This window comes from Schistocerca americana, chromosome X, assembly GCF_021461395.2.
Source record: "Schistocerca americana isolate TAMUIC-IGC-003095 chromosome X, iqSchAmer2.1, whole genome shotgun sequence".
In the NCBI taxonomy this organism is placed as follows: Eukaryota; Metazoa; Arthropoda; class Insecta; order Orthoptera; family Acrididae; genus Schistocerca; species Schistocerca americana.
Window position 1 is genome coordinate 763,130,154 of NC_060130.1, and position 14,589 is coordinate 763,144,742.

Genomic DNA, 14,589 nt, shown 5'->3' on the forward strand with positions numbered 1-14,589 from the left:
GAGAAATAGACAATAAAAATATCTTCAAAAAATGTCTCAAAAGTTTTCTAATGGAAAACTGTTATTACAGTGTAAATGAATTTATGTGCACTACAGTTCAAAACAATTGCAGTACCATTATTGTACAAAATTATACAAAACCTAATTTAATATGAAATAGCCCTAGAATAATTTTGTAATAAATTATATTTTTGTTAAACAGTTGACAGTAAATACTATGTATTTGTCGGTGCATGAAATGAAAATATATCTTGATCGATACAATGTACTTTGTCAAAGGATAAATAAATAAATAAAAACATTTAACAGAAGGAATTGCATGTCATGGTCTGAGAGGCCATTGACTATTGGTTTTGTAATATAGTTTTGTTCATTGGACTTTTCTTAAAGATATTATCAATGGCTGTTTGTGAGCAATAGGCTACCCTAGTGGGGAACTTTACAGTGGGAATTAAGTTGAATGATAGTGTTACAAACTCAAATAAGTTCTTATTGGGAGAGTCTTTAAGGAAATCTACATTGAAGTCACCAGCAACCACTATTTCTTTGTTTTTGGTTGTTAAATGGGCCAGTACAGCTTCAAGGTGGTTTATGAACAGATTAAAGTTACCTGCAGGTGCACGATATACATTTAATATTATGAAGGATTTTTTGTGAAATTCTACTTCTGTTGCACATCCTTCCATATGCTGTCCTACGCAAAATTTATGAATGTCTGTGTTCTTAGAATTATGACAGCTCCTGATGAATGTGGCAACTCTTCCTTTCTCCATTTCTGGTGTACAAAATTGAGGTGCTAACCTAACTGCTGTAACACTTAAAAGTTCTATACCAGTGGTCACATGATGTTCAGAGAGGCAGATTATGTCAGCTGGGTTGGAGGACTCTAATTCATCTATGCAGATAATTTATTCATTAATTTTATTTCTCAGTCCTCGAATATTTTGATGGTATAAAGATAGCTGACATTTCATATTGACTGAGTTAAAATTGGGTAGAGTTGAAATTTCTGCTGATTGTTGAAAATTCTTAACCTATAGCTGTTTATGCTGATGTAATAAGGTAGAATAATGTTTTTTGTTTCTTTCTCAAACTGAAGGTTTGTCTCAATCCTAACCTCTCTTAAAACTTGGTTTCTTTCTGCCCTCCCTACCCTAAAGAAGGGTCTTTTCTGAACCCTATAACCACTTGTATTTTATCACTCATGACAGTGCCTCCCCCGTTTAACTTTCCTGCTATTTTCCCAGCCAGTTTATCCTTCCCTTTCCTGTTCAGGTGATGGTTATACAGGGTGTTTCAAAAATGACCGGTATATTTGAAACGGCAATAAAAACTAAACGAGCAGCGATAGAAATACGCCGTTTGTTGCAATATGCTTGGGACAACAGTACATTTTCAGGCAGACAAACTTTCGAAATTACAGTAGTTACAATTTTCAACAACAGATGGCGCTGCAAGTGATGTGAAAGATATAGAAGACAACGCAGTCAGTGGGTGCGCCATTCTGTACATTGTCTTTCTGCTGTAAGCGTGTGCTGTTCACAACGTGCAAGTGTGCTGTAGACAACATGGTTTATTCCTTAGAACAGAGGATTTTTCTGTTGTTGGAATTCCACCGCCTAGAACAGAGTGTTGTTGCAACAAGACGAAGTTTTCAACGGAGGTTTAATGTAACCAAAGGACCGAAAAGCGATACAATAAAGGATCTGTTTGAAAAATTTCAACGGACTGGGAACGTGACGGATGAACGTGCTGGAAAGGTAGGGCGACCGCGTACGGCAACCACAGAGGGCAACGCGCAGCTAGTGCAGCAGGTGATCCAACAGCGGCCTCGGGTTTCCGTTCGCTGTGTTGCAGCTGCGGTCCAAATGACGCCAACGTCCACGTATCGTCTCATGCGCCAGAGTTTACACCTCTATCCATACAAAATTCAAACGCGGCAACCCCACAGCGCCGCTACCATTGCTGCACGAGAGACATTCGCTAACGATATAGTGCACAGGATTGATGACGGCGATATGCATGTGGGCAGCATTTGGTTTACTGACAAAGCTTATTTTTACCTGGACGGCTTCGTCAATAAACAGAACTGGCACATATGGGGAACCGAAAAGCCCCATGTTGCAGTCCCATCGTCCCTGCATCCTCAAAAAGTACTGGTCTGGGCCGCCATTTCTTCCAAAGGAATCATTGGCCCATTTTTCAGATCCGAAACGATTACTGCATCACGCTATCTGGACATTCTTCGTGAATTTGTGGCGGTACAAACTGCCTTAGACGACACTGCGAACACCTCGTGGTTTATGCAAGATGGTGCCCGGCCACATTGCACGGCCGACGTCTTTAATTTCCTGAATGAATATTTCGATGATCGTGTGATTGCTTTGGGCTATCCGAAACATACAGGAGGCGGCGTGGATTGGCCTCCCTATTCGCCAGACATGAACCCCTGTGACTTCTTTCTGTGGGGACACTTGAAAGACCAGGTGTACCGCCAGAATCCAGAAACAATTGGACAGCTGAAGCAGTACATCTCATCTGCATGTGAAGCCATTCCGCCAGACACGTTGTCAAAGGTTTCGGGTAATTTCATTCAGAGACTACGCCATATTATTGCTACGCATGGTGGATATGTGGAAAATATCGTACTATAGAGTTTCCCAGACCGCAGCGCCATCTGTTGTTGAAAATTGTAACTACTGTAATTTCGAAAGTTTGTCTGCCTGAAAATGTACTGTTGTCCCAAGCATATTGCAACAAACGGTGTATTTCTATCGCTGCTCGTTTAGTTTTTATTGTCGTTTCAAATATACCGGTCATTTTTGAAACACCCTGTACCTAGTATAATCCCACCTATGGAGAGAATCAACAGGAACCACACCATTGTGTTCCAACTGCAAGGGGAAACGAAGATGACGATGAGCTGACTTGAAGAAAGATTACTAAAATTTATGTCCTGTTGTTAATAAAATAACGAAAACCAACTGTGAATACACTTTAGGGACTGGTGCAATGCTTGAGGGTGGCCAGCCTTGGTATGTTTCACTAGGGGAGAAGAAAAAATTGCAATATTCTTAAAGCATAATACTGCCTAAAATACAGGTGTGAATTATCATGAGGTAATAAGACAGTAAAAGCCTTGTACTACATTTATGGGATGTGTAATGCACTGCCTGCAAATCTGGAACACTTATTTTGTGCCATGGCTTGAAAGGTTTTTCCAAATGTGCTGGAGACCAAGTGTTGTCATTGTCATTTGGGTGCAGGATGCACCACATCAAGATTATCAGTGTTCATACACATGATACTCAGCATTCCACATACCAAGTAGAATTAAGTACATAGATGAATGTGGCTGGTTGATCATGTAACATATAGGGTGAACCAGCTACTGCAAAACATTAAAATCTCGTACCTTATGTCCGCAGTTCATGGTATCATGGTCGCATTCTCGCTTCCTGAGCACGGGGTCCAGGTTCGATTCCTGGCGGGGTCAGGGATTTTCACTTGCCTCGAGATGATTGTGTGTTTGTGTTGTCCTCATCATTTCATCATCATTCATGAAAGTGGCGAGTTTGAACTGAGCAAAGGTTGGGAATTTGTATGGGCGCTGATAACTGCGCAGTTGAGCACCCCACAAAGCAAACATTATCATCCTAGGGATAATTCACAGATGTGTATAATAGGTACTACACTCATTGTATTGTTACCTAAAACTATGAGCAAATCCCTGTTTAAACTAAAGGTCTCTCTTCTTTCAGTGTATAACATATAATAAGGTAAAATATGTTTCACTATAAGTTATGTGTCATGTGCATACAGGCAAGCTCTTGTACTGGAAGATGAATCCATGAGTCGATGGCCAAACCACTGTGGGATGTAAAGGTCAGATAGTGTGGACAGGATCACCAACAAGAAATAAATCTTCACATTGAAAGTGTATTTATTGAGCGCGTGTGAAACTACAAATGGAATGAGATGCCTACCCTAGCAGAAAGTGCCTCTGTTTATACAGTTATAGAATTTAGAAAATTGTAGAAATATTTGATAAATGATTGAGGCCTAGAAACTTTCTGGCATAATAAATGTTAAATGATAAATAATTGCAAGTGGTGGAAATCAAACCAGTGATCCACACACCACCAGTGAACAATGTACAACCTGTAGCAGTATTAGATCGCAGATGCATAATGAAATGCCTATTAATTTTGACTAATGACCAACTACTAGAAGTCAAGTAAATCTCTTAAAAATCTTTGTCCTATGTATCAGAAATTAAGGTATCTAAGCTCAGAGTTATTAAAATTAAAACAGTGTGTACTGTTCATTTTTTGTATCATACAAAAAAGTTAAATGAAGAAGTAATAACAATGACAACATAATGGAATAAGTTTGATTAAAAACCACGTAATCACAGGAGGTGGGAGTCAAACTAGTGACCCACCCATCACTAGCATTTGACATAATGAATGAACTATGCCCTGTTATCCACAGTATGTGGCATTGCTCCCCTTCTTTTTAAAATAGGTACTCGCTGTTTCGGAGTGGTCTAAAGCTTCCCAGATCTGGATCTAGGCAGTGGTTCTTCGTACCCCAAAGTTTGTGGAGAGTTGCATTTTGGTCATGTTGTCACATCCACATGCTCACTGCAATCAGTTGGAGTTGCTTAAATCAAGCCATCATGACAGTTGAGCAGGTTTTAATATTCTTTGTATTGGAAACCTCTAGTCTTGATTTGCATGCTTCATGTAAAGGATATAGATAATATCATTGCGCTCTAGTCTCCTGGAAGTAGGATCACCCTCGACTTCATAGATTACATCTGACAAGTGATGTTCTCTTGATGAGCTATTTGATGTAAGCATCCTGAGCATCATCATGTTGAAACTGAAACAAAGTAGCCATCATTGTTTCAGCTTCTCAGCTATGGATTAGGAAGAACTACGTGACGCCTGTAGTGCCTTGCTTCCTTATGTTGTATTTGAATTTCATGGTTGGCAGTATCTTATTCCAGTTTCTCTGTTCAGTGTCATGATACATTGAAGGCTTATCTGGAAAGTCTTATTAAAATATTCTTAGAGACTGTTTGCCTGCAACTGATAGGCAGTTGTATCATGAAATTAACTCTGATAACAGTCTTAAAGCTGGCCAGTGTGGCCGAGTGGTTCTATGCGCTTCAGTCTGTAACCGTGCGACCGCTCCGGTCGCAGGTTTGAATCCTGCCTCAGGCATGGATGTGTGTGATGTCCTTCGGTTAGTTAGGTTTAAGTAGTTCTAAGTTCTAGGGGATTGATGACCTCATATGTTAAGTCCAATAGTGCTCAGAACCATTTGAACAGTCTTGAATAAAACACTTTTGTACAATCAGAAATCAATAAAAGTTGTGCCCCATGTTTTGAAATTGTGTTCTACAAGACATTTGATGATTTCTGTAGCCAATACAGCCTTCCTGACTGTGTAGTGCATGAGATTGTCAGTGTGTACTTCTGTCCCTTATTCCAATTTGTCGGCTTAGTAAACATCTCCAAGAGGTCAATTCCAATTTGCTAAAGCAGGGCACTGCAGGAGAGATTGGTACAAAATGTTGTGAGGCTAACTGAGACATGGCATGGCATGGATTTTGTCTTTGGCTTTCCCTTCAGTGGCTTATACAATGTTTGGGAGATCTCTACATACATATCTGTCCAATGAAACCAGTTCCTGATTATATCAAGCATCTTAACAAATCTCAGATGACTTGATATAGAAGTATCATGAAAATAATAAACTATGGCAGGCTATAAGTGAGCTAGAATGAAGAGAAAAAATGTCTTTGTGATTGGTTCATAATTTCGTTTATTCAGTATTACATCTATTAATCTAATTTCTCCTTCTTCATTAATGCTCTTTACATTTTGCTGTTGTGGTCATTGGTGCAGTGAGGACTGGGATAACTAGGTCAGCTTTAAGGGCTAAATTCCTTGTGTGTTCCAATTCTCTGAGTGACCTTCACTGTCTTCAACACTTGTACCCAACAGATAAAGTAATCCAGAATATCCAGAACGCCCTCCTCCAACTACAATGGATGGGGAGGGAGGTGTCTTTCAGCTGAGTACTGGGGCACATGGGCATTGATGGGAACGAAAGGGTGGATGTAGCAGCCAAGGAATAGTGTCATGATCCTCAGTTATTTCAGTGTGCCATCCCCATATATGCTGTATCCTCACTGTTGAGGTACAGAGTCATGCGTCGATGGGAAGACAAGTGGCTGGAAGTGTCAAATGGTAAGCTGCGTTTAGTAAAGCCAACTATTGTTGCATACATCCTTCCAGCCTTGAATATGGAATGAGAACCTGCTTACCCATCTTTGCGTGGATCACACACAGTCCTCTGACATGTAGCTTCTTGCTTCGATGAGACAACCCTCCAATGTGTGGTGCTTGTGGTGTACAGATCACTGTGCACCATATTTTACTAGGCTGTGTTTTATTTTCGGACGAGAGGGCAGTGGCAGATTTTCTGGCAGATCTGCCATCTACTTTAAGTTACACTTAAATGAATGTGATCAGAGTTTTAAGGTGTTTTGATCTTTCCAACTTGTTTACACAAATTTTGGGGTGACTGGCTCACCCATGTTTTTTGTAAGTGGTCAACCAGTCACATCTCCCTTTGCCTTTATTTTAGTTCTTCTGTGGCTTTACTTCTGATTCAATCCTGTGTCTAGCACCTTTCACACTTCTCCGTTGTATTAAGACCTTTCAGATAGAGTGACTGTGTGGGTCAATGTGAGTGAGGTGGGAGTAAGTGAATGAGTATAATTTTATATGATTCCTCCTCATTGTGTGACTAGAATGTCAGTCATTTTATACACATTCAATTGTTGTAATATGTATAAGGACACTGATAACCTTGACACTGAGTGCCCTTGAGTTAAAAAACCACACACACACACACACACACACACACACACACACACACACACACACGGGTCCAACTGTCCAGGGGTAGGACTGAGTGGTGGGCCAGTGAGGGACAGTGACAGACTAGTGGTTGAAAAGACACTTTATTGCTTTTAATCGCAACATTCCTCTGTCATCACAGAGAGGTGGACATGGTCTAATCCATTGTAGCATGCCAGTGACGGTCAACACCCCAGATGGATGGTACTTGCGTTGGCATCCTGCGGTGATGTCATACCACGGAGGTCAGCCAGTGGCCCATCAGTAGGCCAAGGCTATGTTGTCAGCAGCTCGCTCCTTCTTCTTGCTGCATGGCCCTCTGATGTTGAATGCCCATCCCTATGTGACCAAGCATGGCTTGCATCTTCCACAGTGACGAGGGATGACTGCCTTGCATGGGGTGTGACCTGCTGCCTCTTGACAGGAATCTGCTGGTGGCTGGTGTAGATGGCAGGTCTTCTGTGCTGTGATACTAAGTCCCTCTGTCTCAAAATTCACAGTTATTTTCACTGCTCTGGGGTGATTTGTTGCATTGCCTCGGCTCCTTGTCATGTTACTCATAACATAATTCTAGCCATGGTGTGGTAACACAATCCTTTCCTCTCCATCTATTACTGTTGCACGGTGCACGTTTTGCAGAACACAGCTAGCCCATCGTACAATCCTTTTGTGTACATGTTGCTATAACCTACATGTCACAGTGTGGACTGTGCATACCAACCAGCGGTAGCTAACACAATGCTCCATGGAAGCTTCTTCCAAATTTCACCAAGACTAAGTATTAGCAATACACTACTGAGGTTAATGTATGGGTCAGTGTCAGGTGATAGAACAAGAGGATGGAACAGAGACTGGAGTATCATGTGTGGAAATGTTTAGTGATTAAGAAATAATTATTAAAAAACAAATGATCTGAGTATTCAACTTGATGACTCTTATGTTGTATGCATCATTCTCCACAACAACCACCACCACCACCACCACCACTTCTTACAATGTAACACAGTACTCACTTTTGCAGATCAGAGAAGACAAAGTTCCAGGTCAAGCTGACTGAGCCATTAACAGCAATACTGTATATTACATATGACAAGCAACACATGGAAGATCTCAGGCATGCAATACATGTGAAAAACGTAGAAGAAGGTAAGATATTTTAATATTGTATGAAACAGTAGTCGAAATGCTTCTAAGATTTCAAATTTGAAATGAGCAGTGTCGGTTTATAATATGAACTGAATTGAATTAACATTTCTCAGATATATATATATATGTATATATATTACTTTTTTGTTGCAGCTCCTCCACTGCATAGCCATATAATTTCACTGCATAAGCATGGACATCATCTTGGATTCTCAACAATGTTTTGGGTGTTCATAGCATTAGGAATAACAACATTTCATATTTTTGTTTTTAGATTAATTTACAATGAACTTTTCCACCGAAATGACAAATTACCACAAAGGACTCGATATACAGGAGATCTAAACAATATGCACCGGCTATAATATTGTATTTGTTTAAGCTACTTGTGGAACAGTTATATTCTGATAACAAATATTTGAACATCCTGCATTTATAGCATTGTGGCTGTTTCATTAGTATTTAAGAAAAAGACATTCATCTGATCAAGAATGTCATGAACTGGCATGGTGCTCTGAATTTTTCGGTTAAATTTGGTTCACTTTGTTTCAAACTTTTGAGATGATGGTATAGAAGTGCATTTAGTTGAGTTCAGCAAATTTCAGTGATCTAGTGAAATAGGCTGTTGTGAAAAGTCATGTGATGCAGACAGACAATATCAAATATAGAATAACTCTTGAAAGGGAAAAATAGAAGAAAAGAAACAGATAATATGAGTTACTTGTAAATAGTATTTAAATTGTAGCTTTATCTTTTGGAGTGGGTGGTGGTGAGTAATATCCTGTGTTGTGCTTGAACGAGAATCTGTTGCTGTTGTATTAATCATTCTCAGCTGAGAATGTGTTTGGTTTCCTCAGTGGCAAGAATTTTAAAATTGAGTATATTTGAGATGTAGAGGAAGATATAGGGTCGGTCAGATGAAGTAAAAAGCAATGTGAAAATACTTGTGTGAATAGTAAATGAACAGAAACATTTATAAAACAAAGGAGTGCATTAAACAAACAAACAAACAAAATCATAATTTAAACCATAGAAAGAGTGACTGAATGTTATGTAACAAAAAGTAGTTTCAGAACAGTACAAGATGATGTGTCATCCTCAAATTGTGTAGGGAAAAAGTTGAGAGTGGAAAGTAAGAAAGAAATATTAACAGTAAAAGACACTTCAAAATTTGTATAACACACACACACACAACTTATAATTTTGGCTAACTCATCAACAGAAGGGTACACTAAATTATAATGTTGTTAGAGAAAAGTCACCCCACAGAGATTTTATGGGGTGGAAATACACCCATACGATTTCGTGTAGTGTACTTAATTATATCTGCACTGTTAGCTACTTTTTAGTCCTCTCCAAAACTATTATTTCATTCTGCACCCAACTTCTGCTAACAAAATTTAGTTAATGCGTGTTTTACTTCCAGGCTGCTTTCATGCAAAGTTTCTTTAATTTTAAAGTATTTGTAATTCATGAAGCTTAGTGATCTGGTATTGTTTTTAATTTCATTTGCTTACACATAACAGTGACAAGGTACTGTTTTTGGACTGTATGTGTTTGAAAGTGGTACTGTATTATTCACACCTGTTCTCTTTACAAACAGACTGCCATGGTTTTGTCATCTACAGTTTGCAGTTTTATTGCTTTTCTGCAGTATTTTCAATGTAATGTAAACTCCACTGACTAGGTGGATGCAAAGTGCATTTAAGTACTAAGTTATTTTGTTAGAAATTTTGTATCTACCAGATTCTCACTTTTAGTTTCACTTCTGTTTTGTCTGTCACTTTTTAAATTTTCATGCCATGAAGTAAAGTTGTAGTTTCTATTTTTATGTTGCTTGTACATCAGTTTTCCATTGTCTTCTTTGTTATCTTTGGTGCTTTTGTTTCTTCTCTTTTTTATTTACTCCTCGTTGCCCCAATTTTGTTCTGTTCTAGCTTCCTCACTTTTCTCCTTTCATAATTCTACTCTTTTAATTTTTTTGAATACTTTTATTTTTGTTTAATTATTCTTACTTCTGTTTGCTTTCTTTTTATTTTTAATTGAATGACCTTTTGCCCACTTTGTAGCAACCTATAAATATGTATCACCAGTCTAGTCCATTGCTATTTACCATACAGACAAGAAGCTCACATGTACTTCATTGCCTTCATTATCAACCTTTTGCTCCTGATTTTTTTGTTTTAAAATTCTTGCCACCATTGGGCATTCCTGGAGAGGTTAGCTACTTTACTTTCTTTCTTTTTAATTATAGAAGCATACTGCACTTCAAAAGTAGAGCCATTCTCTGTTGTTATTTGTTACAGATTTTATCAATGTACAGTATTTCTTTATCCTAAGATAGGCATTGAAATATAGATCTTGCAGTGCAATGCTAATATGGAGGTTAGAAATATGTAAATAAATGAAGTTTGGATGCCTTATTTTTTTGGAAAATTTTGTACGTGATGACAAAATATATATGTATGTTTCAAATATTTCAAGACTGCGCCCACTTGGGGTTTGTACAAAGCATAAACTAGCAGAAGTAATAATGATGAAATTATAACAATAATGTTAATAAACACTTTACAGATATCTGGTAATCACTTATTGATGTAAATAAACTATATTACTGACGACACAAAGTATGGTTATGGTTGTACTTAGCACAAGTTTTGAAATTTGTCCTTATCTGTTTAAGTATAATGGAATAGAAAAAAACAATAACAGAAAGAACTTAAACCATATGTAACTAACAGGTGCCTTACAGACTTGCTACTTTTTAATATACATTCTTTAAAACTTAGTCTGTTTGTACAAAATATGTGCTAAATATTGCATCAGCAGCCTTCTCTCCATGTGACAATTGATAGCTAGGGCTCTTCGTACTTACTATGTGTATAATTAAACATCCAGAAATGTTTTGTTGTGCAGTGTTTAACTTTTTGTTGGAAAGTGCATAATTGCAATACCCATATTATACTTATGTTGTTGTTGTGAAGTCCAGTATTTTATGGGATTGTTTACATGTTTGGAGAAAATTGTACATGTTTCTTGTATTTATTCGAAATTACAGATCAACTCTGAACCACAGATTGAATTAGACTTTACTTCCAGGAAACTACGCAGAAGGCTACAATTGCTCTGTGGTGGGATGAGTAATAACTTTTTACTTGTTTCCTCAACATAAAGGCATATATTTTATACTCACTTGACATGTACAGCAAACAGAAATGCTCCAGTAACATATTCTCTTGCACTGTCTATCATTGTGGAGGAATTTCTTCACTTTGGTATTCAAGGTGATTCAGTGTTTTGAAGTTACACACACATCCTCAAAAGTTTGAAAAGGAGTACCTTCAAAATCATTCTGAAACATTTTCACCACTGGCAACAAATTTGAGCATGTAAATATACTTTCCTTGATAACGGTTCTTAATTTATGATGCCTTCCAAGGTAAGTGGCATTATTGCTGTATTTTATGTTTAGGTGTCAGTTACCCAGCACGGGGTTCATTCATGTAGTAGAGTTTGGTTCCTGTTACTGATGAAAATCACCAGTTTGTGTCACTATTAATATGCCAGTACTAGACTCATTAATACTCTTTCTGCACTAAGCAGTCAGTAAGAGCATACACCCAGGCAGAATATTTGGTTACATACTCATTTCCTTCATCATAAAATTTTAATATTACTTAACAAGTGAACCCCCATTTCTTTAAAGAATCAAACACCCATGTATAAAACAGCTCTAGATGTCAGATTACTTTAAAAAAGGAGTGTTAAATATTTGACTTTGAGCATGCAAGCAAGAAAAAGTTTACAAAAGGTTTGTAATTATGCTTAAAGTTTGTTATAAGTTACTAAATGCTTTTATTATGAAATGGTGGATGGATATAGTCTGGCTAATTTGCATTCCATTTCAACCAAAAGCTAGTTTTTCTTCCATCTCAATGTTCAATGTTCATTTTGCAAGTACATTCAGTGATGTATATAGATACTGTCTGCAAACTGTGTTGTGAATAGAGTCAGTAGTTAATTATAAATAAATTAAAATGCCATGCCTGATTTTGAAGTTTGACTGCATGAACAGCGAAAATGTAGTAAGCAATGTTTCATAACTTTGTGGGTTGTGTTAGTGAGATACAGTTTAACAAAGATTTGAAATTGAATGTAAAGTATGTTGTAAATTGCTCTCATTCTCAAATAGTGGATGAATAATGTCCAGGTATTTGTGCAAAATAAGTTACGCTGCCTGAATACAAATGCACAGTACCTGAGTGCAATACTTGTCTGATTGAGATATTATACCTGTTAATGAGTAGATTATGACATCATTTAAAATTTTTAAATTTGGCCAACAATCACGCGAAATACTGAAAATCAAATTTTTGTTGCCCTTGGAAGCTGTTAGATATGGAACCTGCGACTGGTGCTGGCTTGTGGGATAGCAGTTCAGTAGTATAGATTATTGTTTGTTCAAAGCTCATCGCAGTCACTGATTCATACAATCAGTTGTGTATAGCCTTGTAAATGGGGAAGTATTTATATATTATGTGTTCATTTATTTTATCAGATAATGCCAGAACCTAGAAGCCTTTTATCATTAATAAGGTTATCTTCATAATTTTGCTGCTCATGGAATGTAATGGAGGATGCTATCTACAGAGTGCCACGTAGGAAGTTCAGCTTGGTATACCTCCTGCTCTAAATTTATGGAATATGTTGCTGTCATTGCATCTAAACTTTATCCCTAACTTCACTTCAGCCGCTTACATTACTTGCAGAAATAGGAAAGAAACTTGCTGGGTATAAGTTTTGTGATTTTGTGCTCCACCAGCTCTGCACACAACTGTACCTAATATCTTGATTATTGTGCAATGCATTCTGTGTTTAACATTTCAAGAAATTCAGACTGCTCAAGAAACATTTCAGCCACAGAACCCCATTCTTCTTGACACCAGTGTAGTTGGGGATTGACAATATTGCAGGATAAGCATTTCAGCTCCGTGATATTTATTTTTTTTATTTATTTATCCAACTAACAATCACTTTAATCTTACAGTGATCAGTTTTGATTGTTATCTACAGATGTCTGTACATCATATAAGTGTTGATTTTTTTAATGACAGCTTTTTGCCATTAATTTATTATTTAAATTCTATTATTGTGATTTTTGCGGTAGTCATTTTCAAGTGGTCAGATGCTGAGAATCAGCATTTGCCAACACGACTGGAAGCATTAAAGAGGCATGAACATATATTGCTTTGTCAACTCTAATTATGGTACAAATAGAAATACGCCAGTGTACAACAGAGTAAAAGTAATACGAATAAAGTACAATCTGTGGTTAAAATGTTGTCATTCATGTATAGGTTGCAGGGTAAAGCACCTTTTAGTATCTTGGGTGCAGAGGTTGTCGAAAGCTTACACTCTAATCTGCTCTTTATTTGGCTGAGAAATGTGATTATTATTTGGTCAAATAAAATAACCAAAAAGGTGTCTGTGAATTGACAGTCATGTTGCTGTTTACAAATATGTGATTCACCACTGATTTCTCCAGGGTACTGGAAATGAATATGAGACGGTACACAAGTTAAGCTCCTCTGAAGGCCCAGAACTTCTGCTTCATTTTCTTACACACACACACACACACACACACACACACACACACACACAAATGGGCTTCCTAACTTTACAAATTCAATAAGAAAATACAAAAAGTTTGATTTTTTTTATATTAAAATTTTTTTTTCTAGTTTGGAAAGTCACAGACTGCTAACTTTCTTGTTATATTATCAGACACAACTGATATTAAAAAATATTCTCTGCTCTAGCTATCTGTTTTATGTAAATATTTACTATTAAAAATTTACAAAATCACATTTTAAAATTTTTTACAAATAAATTACTCAGAAACTTTCATCACAAAACATATGAAAATTGCACAATATATTGTTTTGTTAATGTGTTAGCAGTAACTGTAATCAAAGAGGGCAATATTTTTCTGTGTAAAGTGTTAGAAATTTTTCAACATTCTGCTTATTTCACATCATTGAATTTCTGGTGTAAAATATGTGTGATGGCAACACTATTTCCAGCTCTCTTCTATTTATAACAAATAAGTGAGAACTTTCACGTGAATCATTCTGCATAGAGTTTTGTGTTTGGTTTGAGCTTTTTGTTAGATACAGTGTCAGTGAGGAAATACAGCAGTGAAAGGGTGAGATGTATGGACTATGAAAAAAGACACAAGAAGGTAATGTTTAAGAAAAGTGAAAAATAGGTCACAATTGTTGGGAATCTGTCAGAGGTATTACAGAAATATCTTGGTTCTAAAGTAACTGTGTTACCATCACATCCACTGTGCAGGAATCACTATACTCAATACAACAAGAAATTTAGTGCTAACCCAACTGAACGATCACCATCACTGGAATATGAAAGTGAAGAAAACAGTGCAGGTGTTTATGTTCCTGGGTGTAAAGTTGTTTGTGTGTTCATTGTTAGCATTTCTGTTGTA

The 14,589-nt window shown here is 37.2% G+C and overlaps 1 protein-coding gene across 1 annotated transcript in view; it reads left to right on the plus strand.

The window, feature by feature from the left end:
- LOC124555264 (uncharacterized protein KIAA2013 homolog) overlaps positions 1 to 11,159 on the plus strand; it is a 192,677-nt gene extending 181,518 nt beyond the window's left edge. The window contains exons 11-12 of the mRNA XM_047129132.1: positions 7,960 to 8,084; positions 8,238 to 11,159. Of these exons, the coding sequence (XP_046985088.1) occupies positions 7,960 to 8,084; positions 8,238 to 8,449 (337 nt within the window). The 3' untranslated portion in view covers positions 8,450 to 11,159. The remainder of the gene's footprint in view (positions 1 to 7,959; positions 8,085 to 8,237) is intronic.
- Positions 11,160 to 14,589: the final 3,430 nt, after the last annotated feature.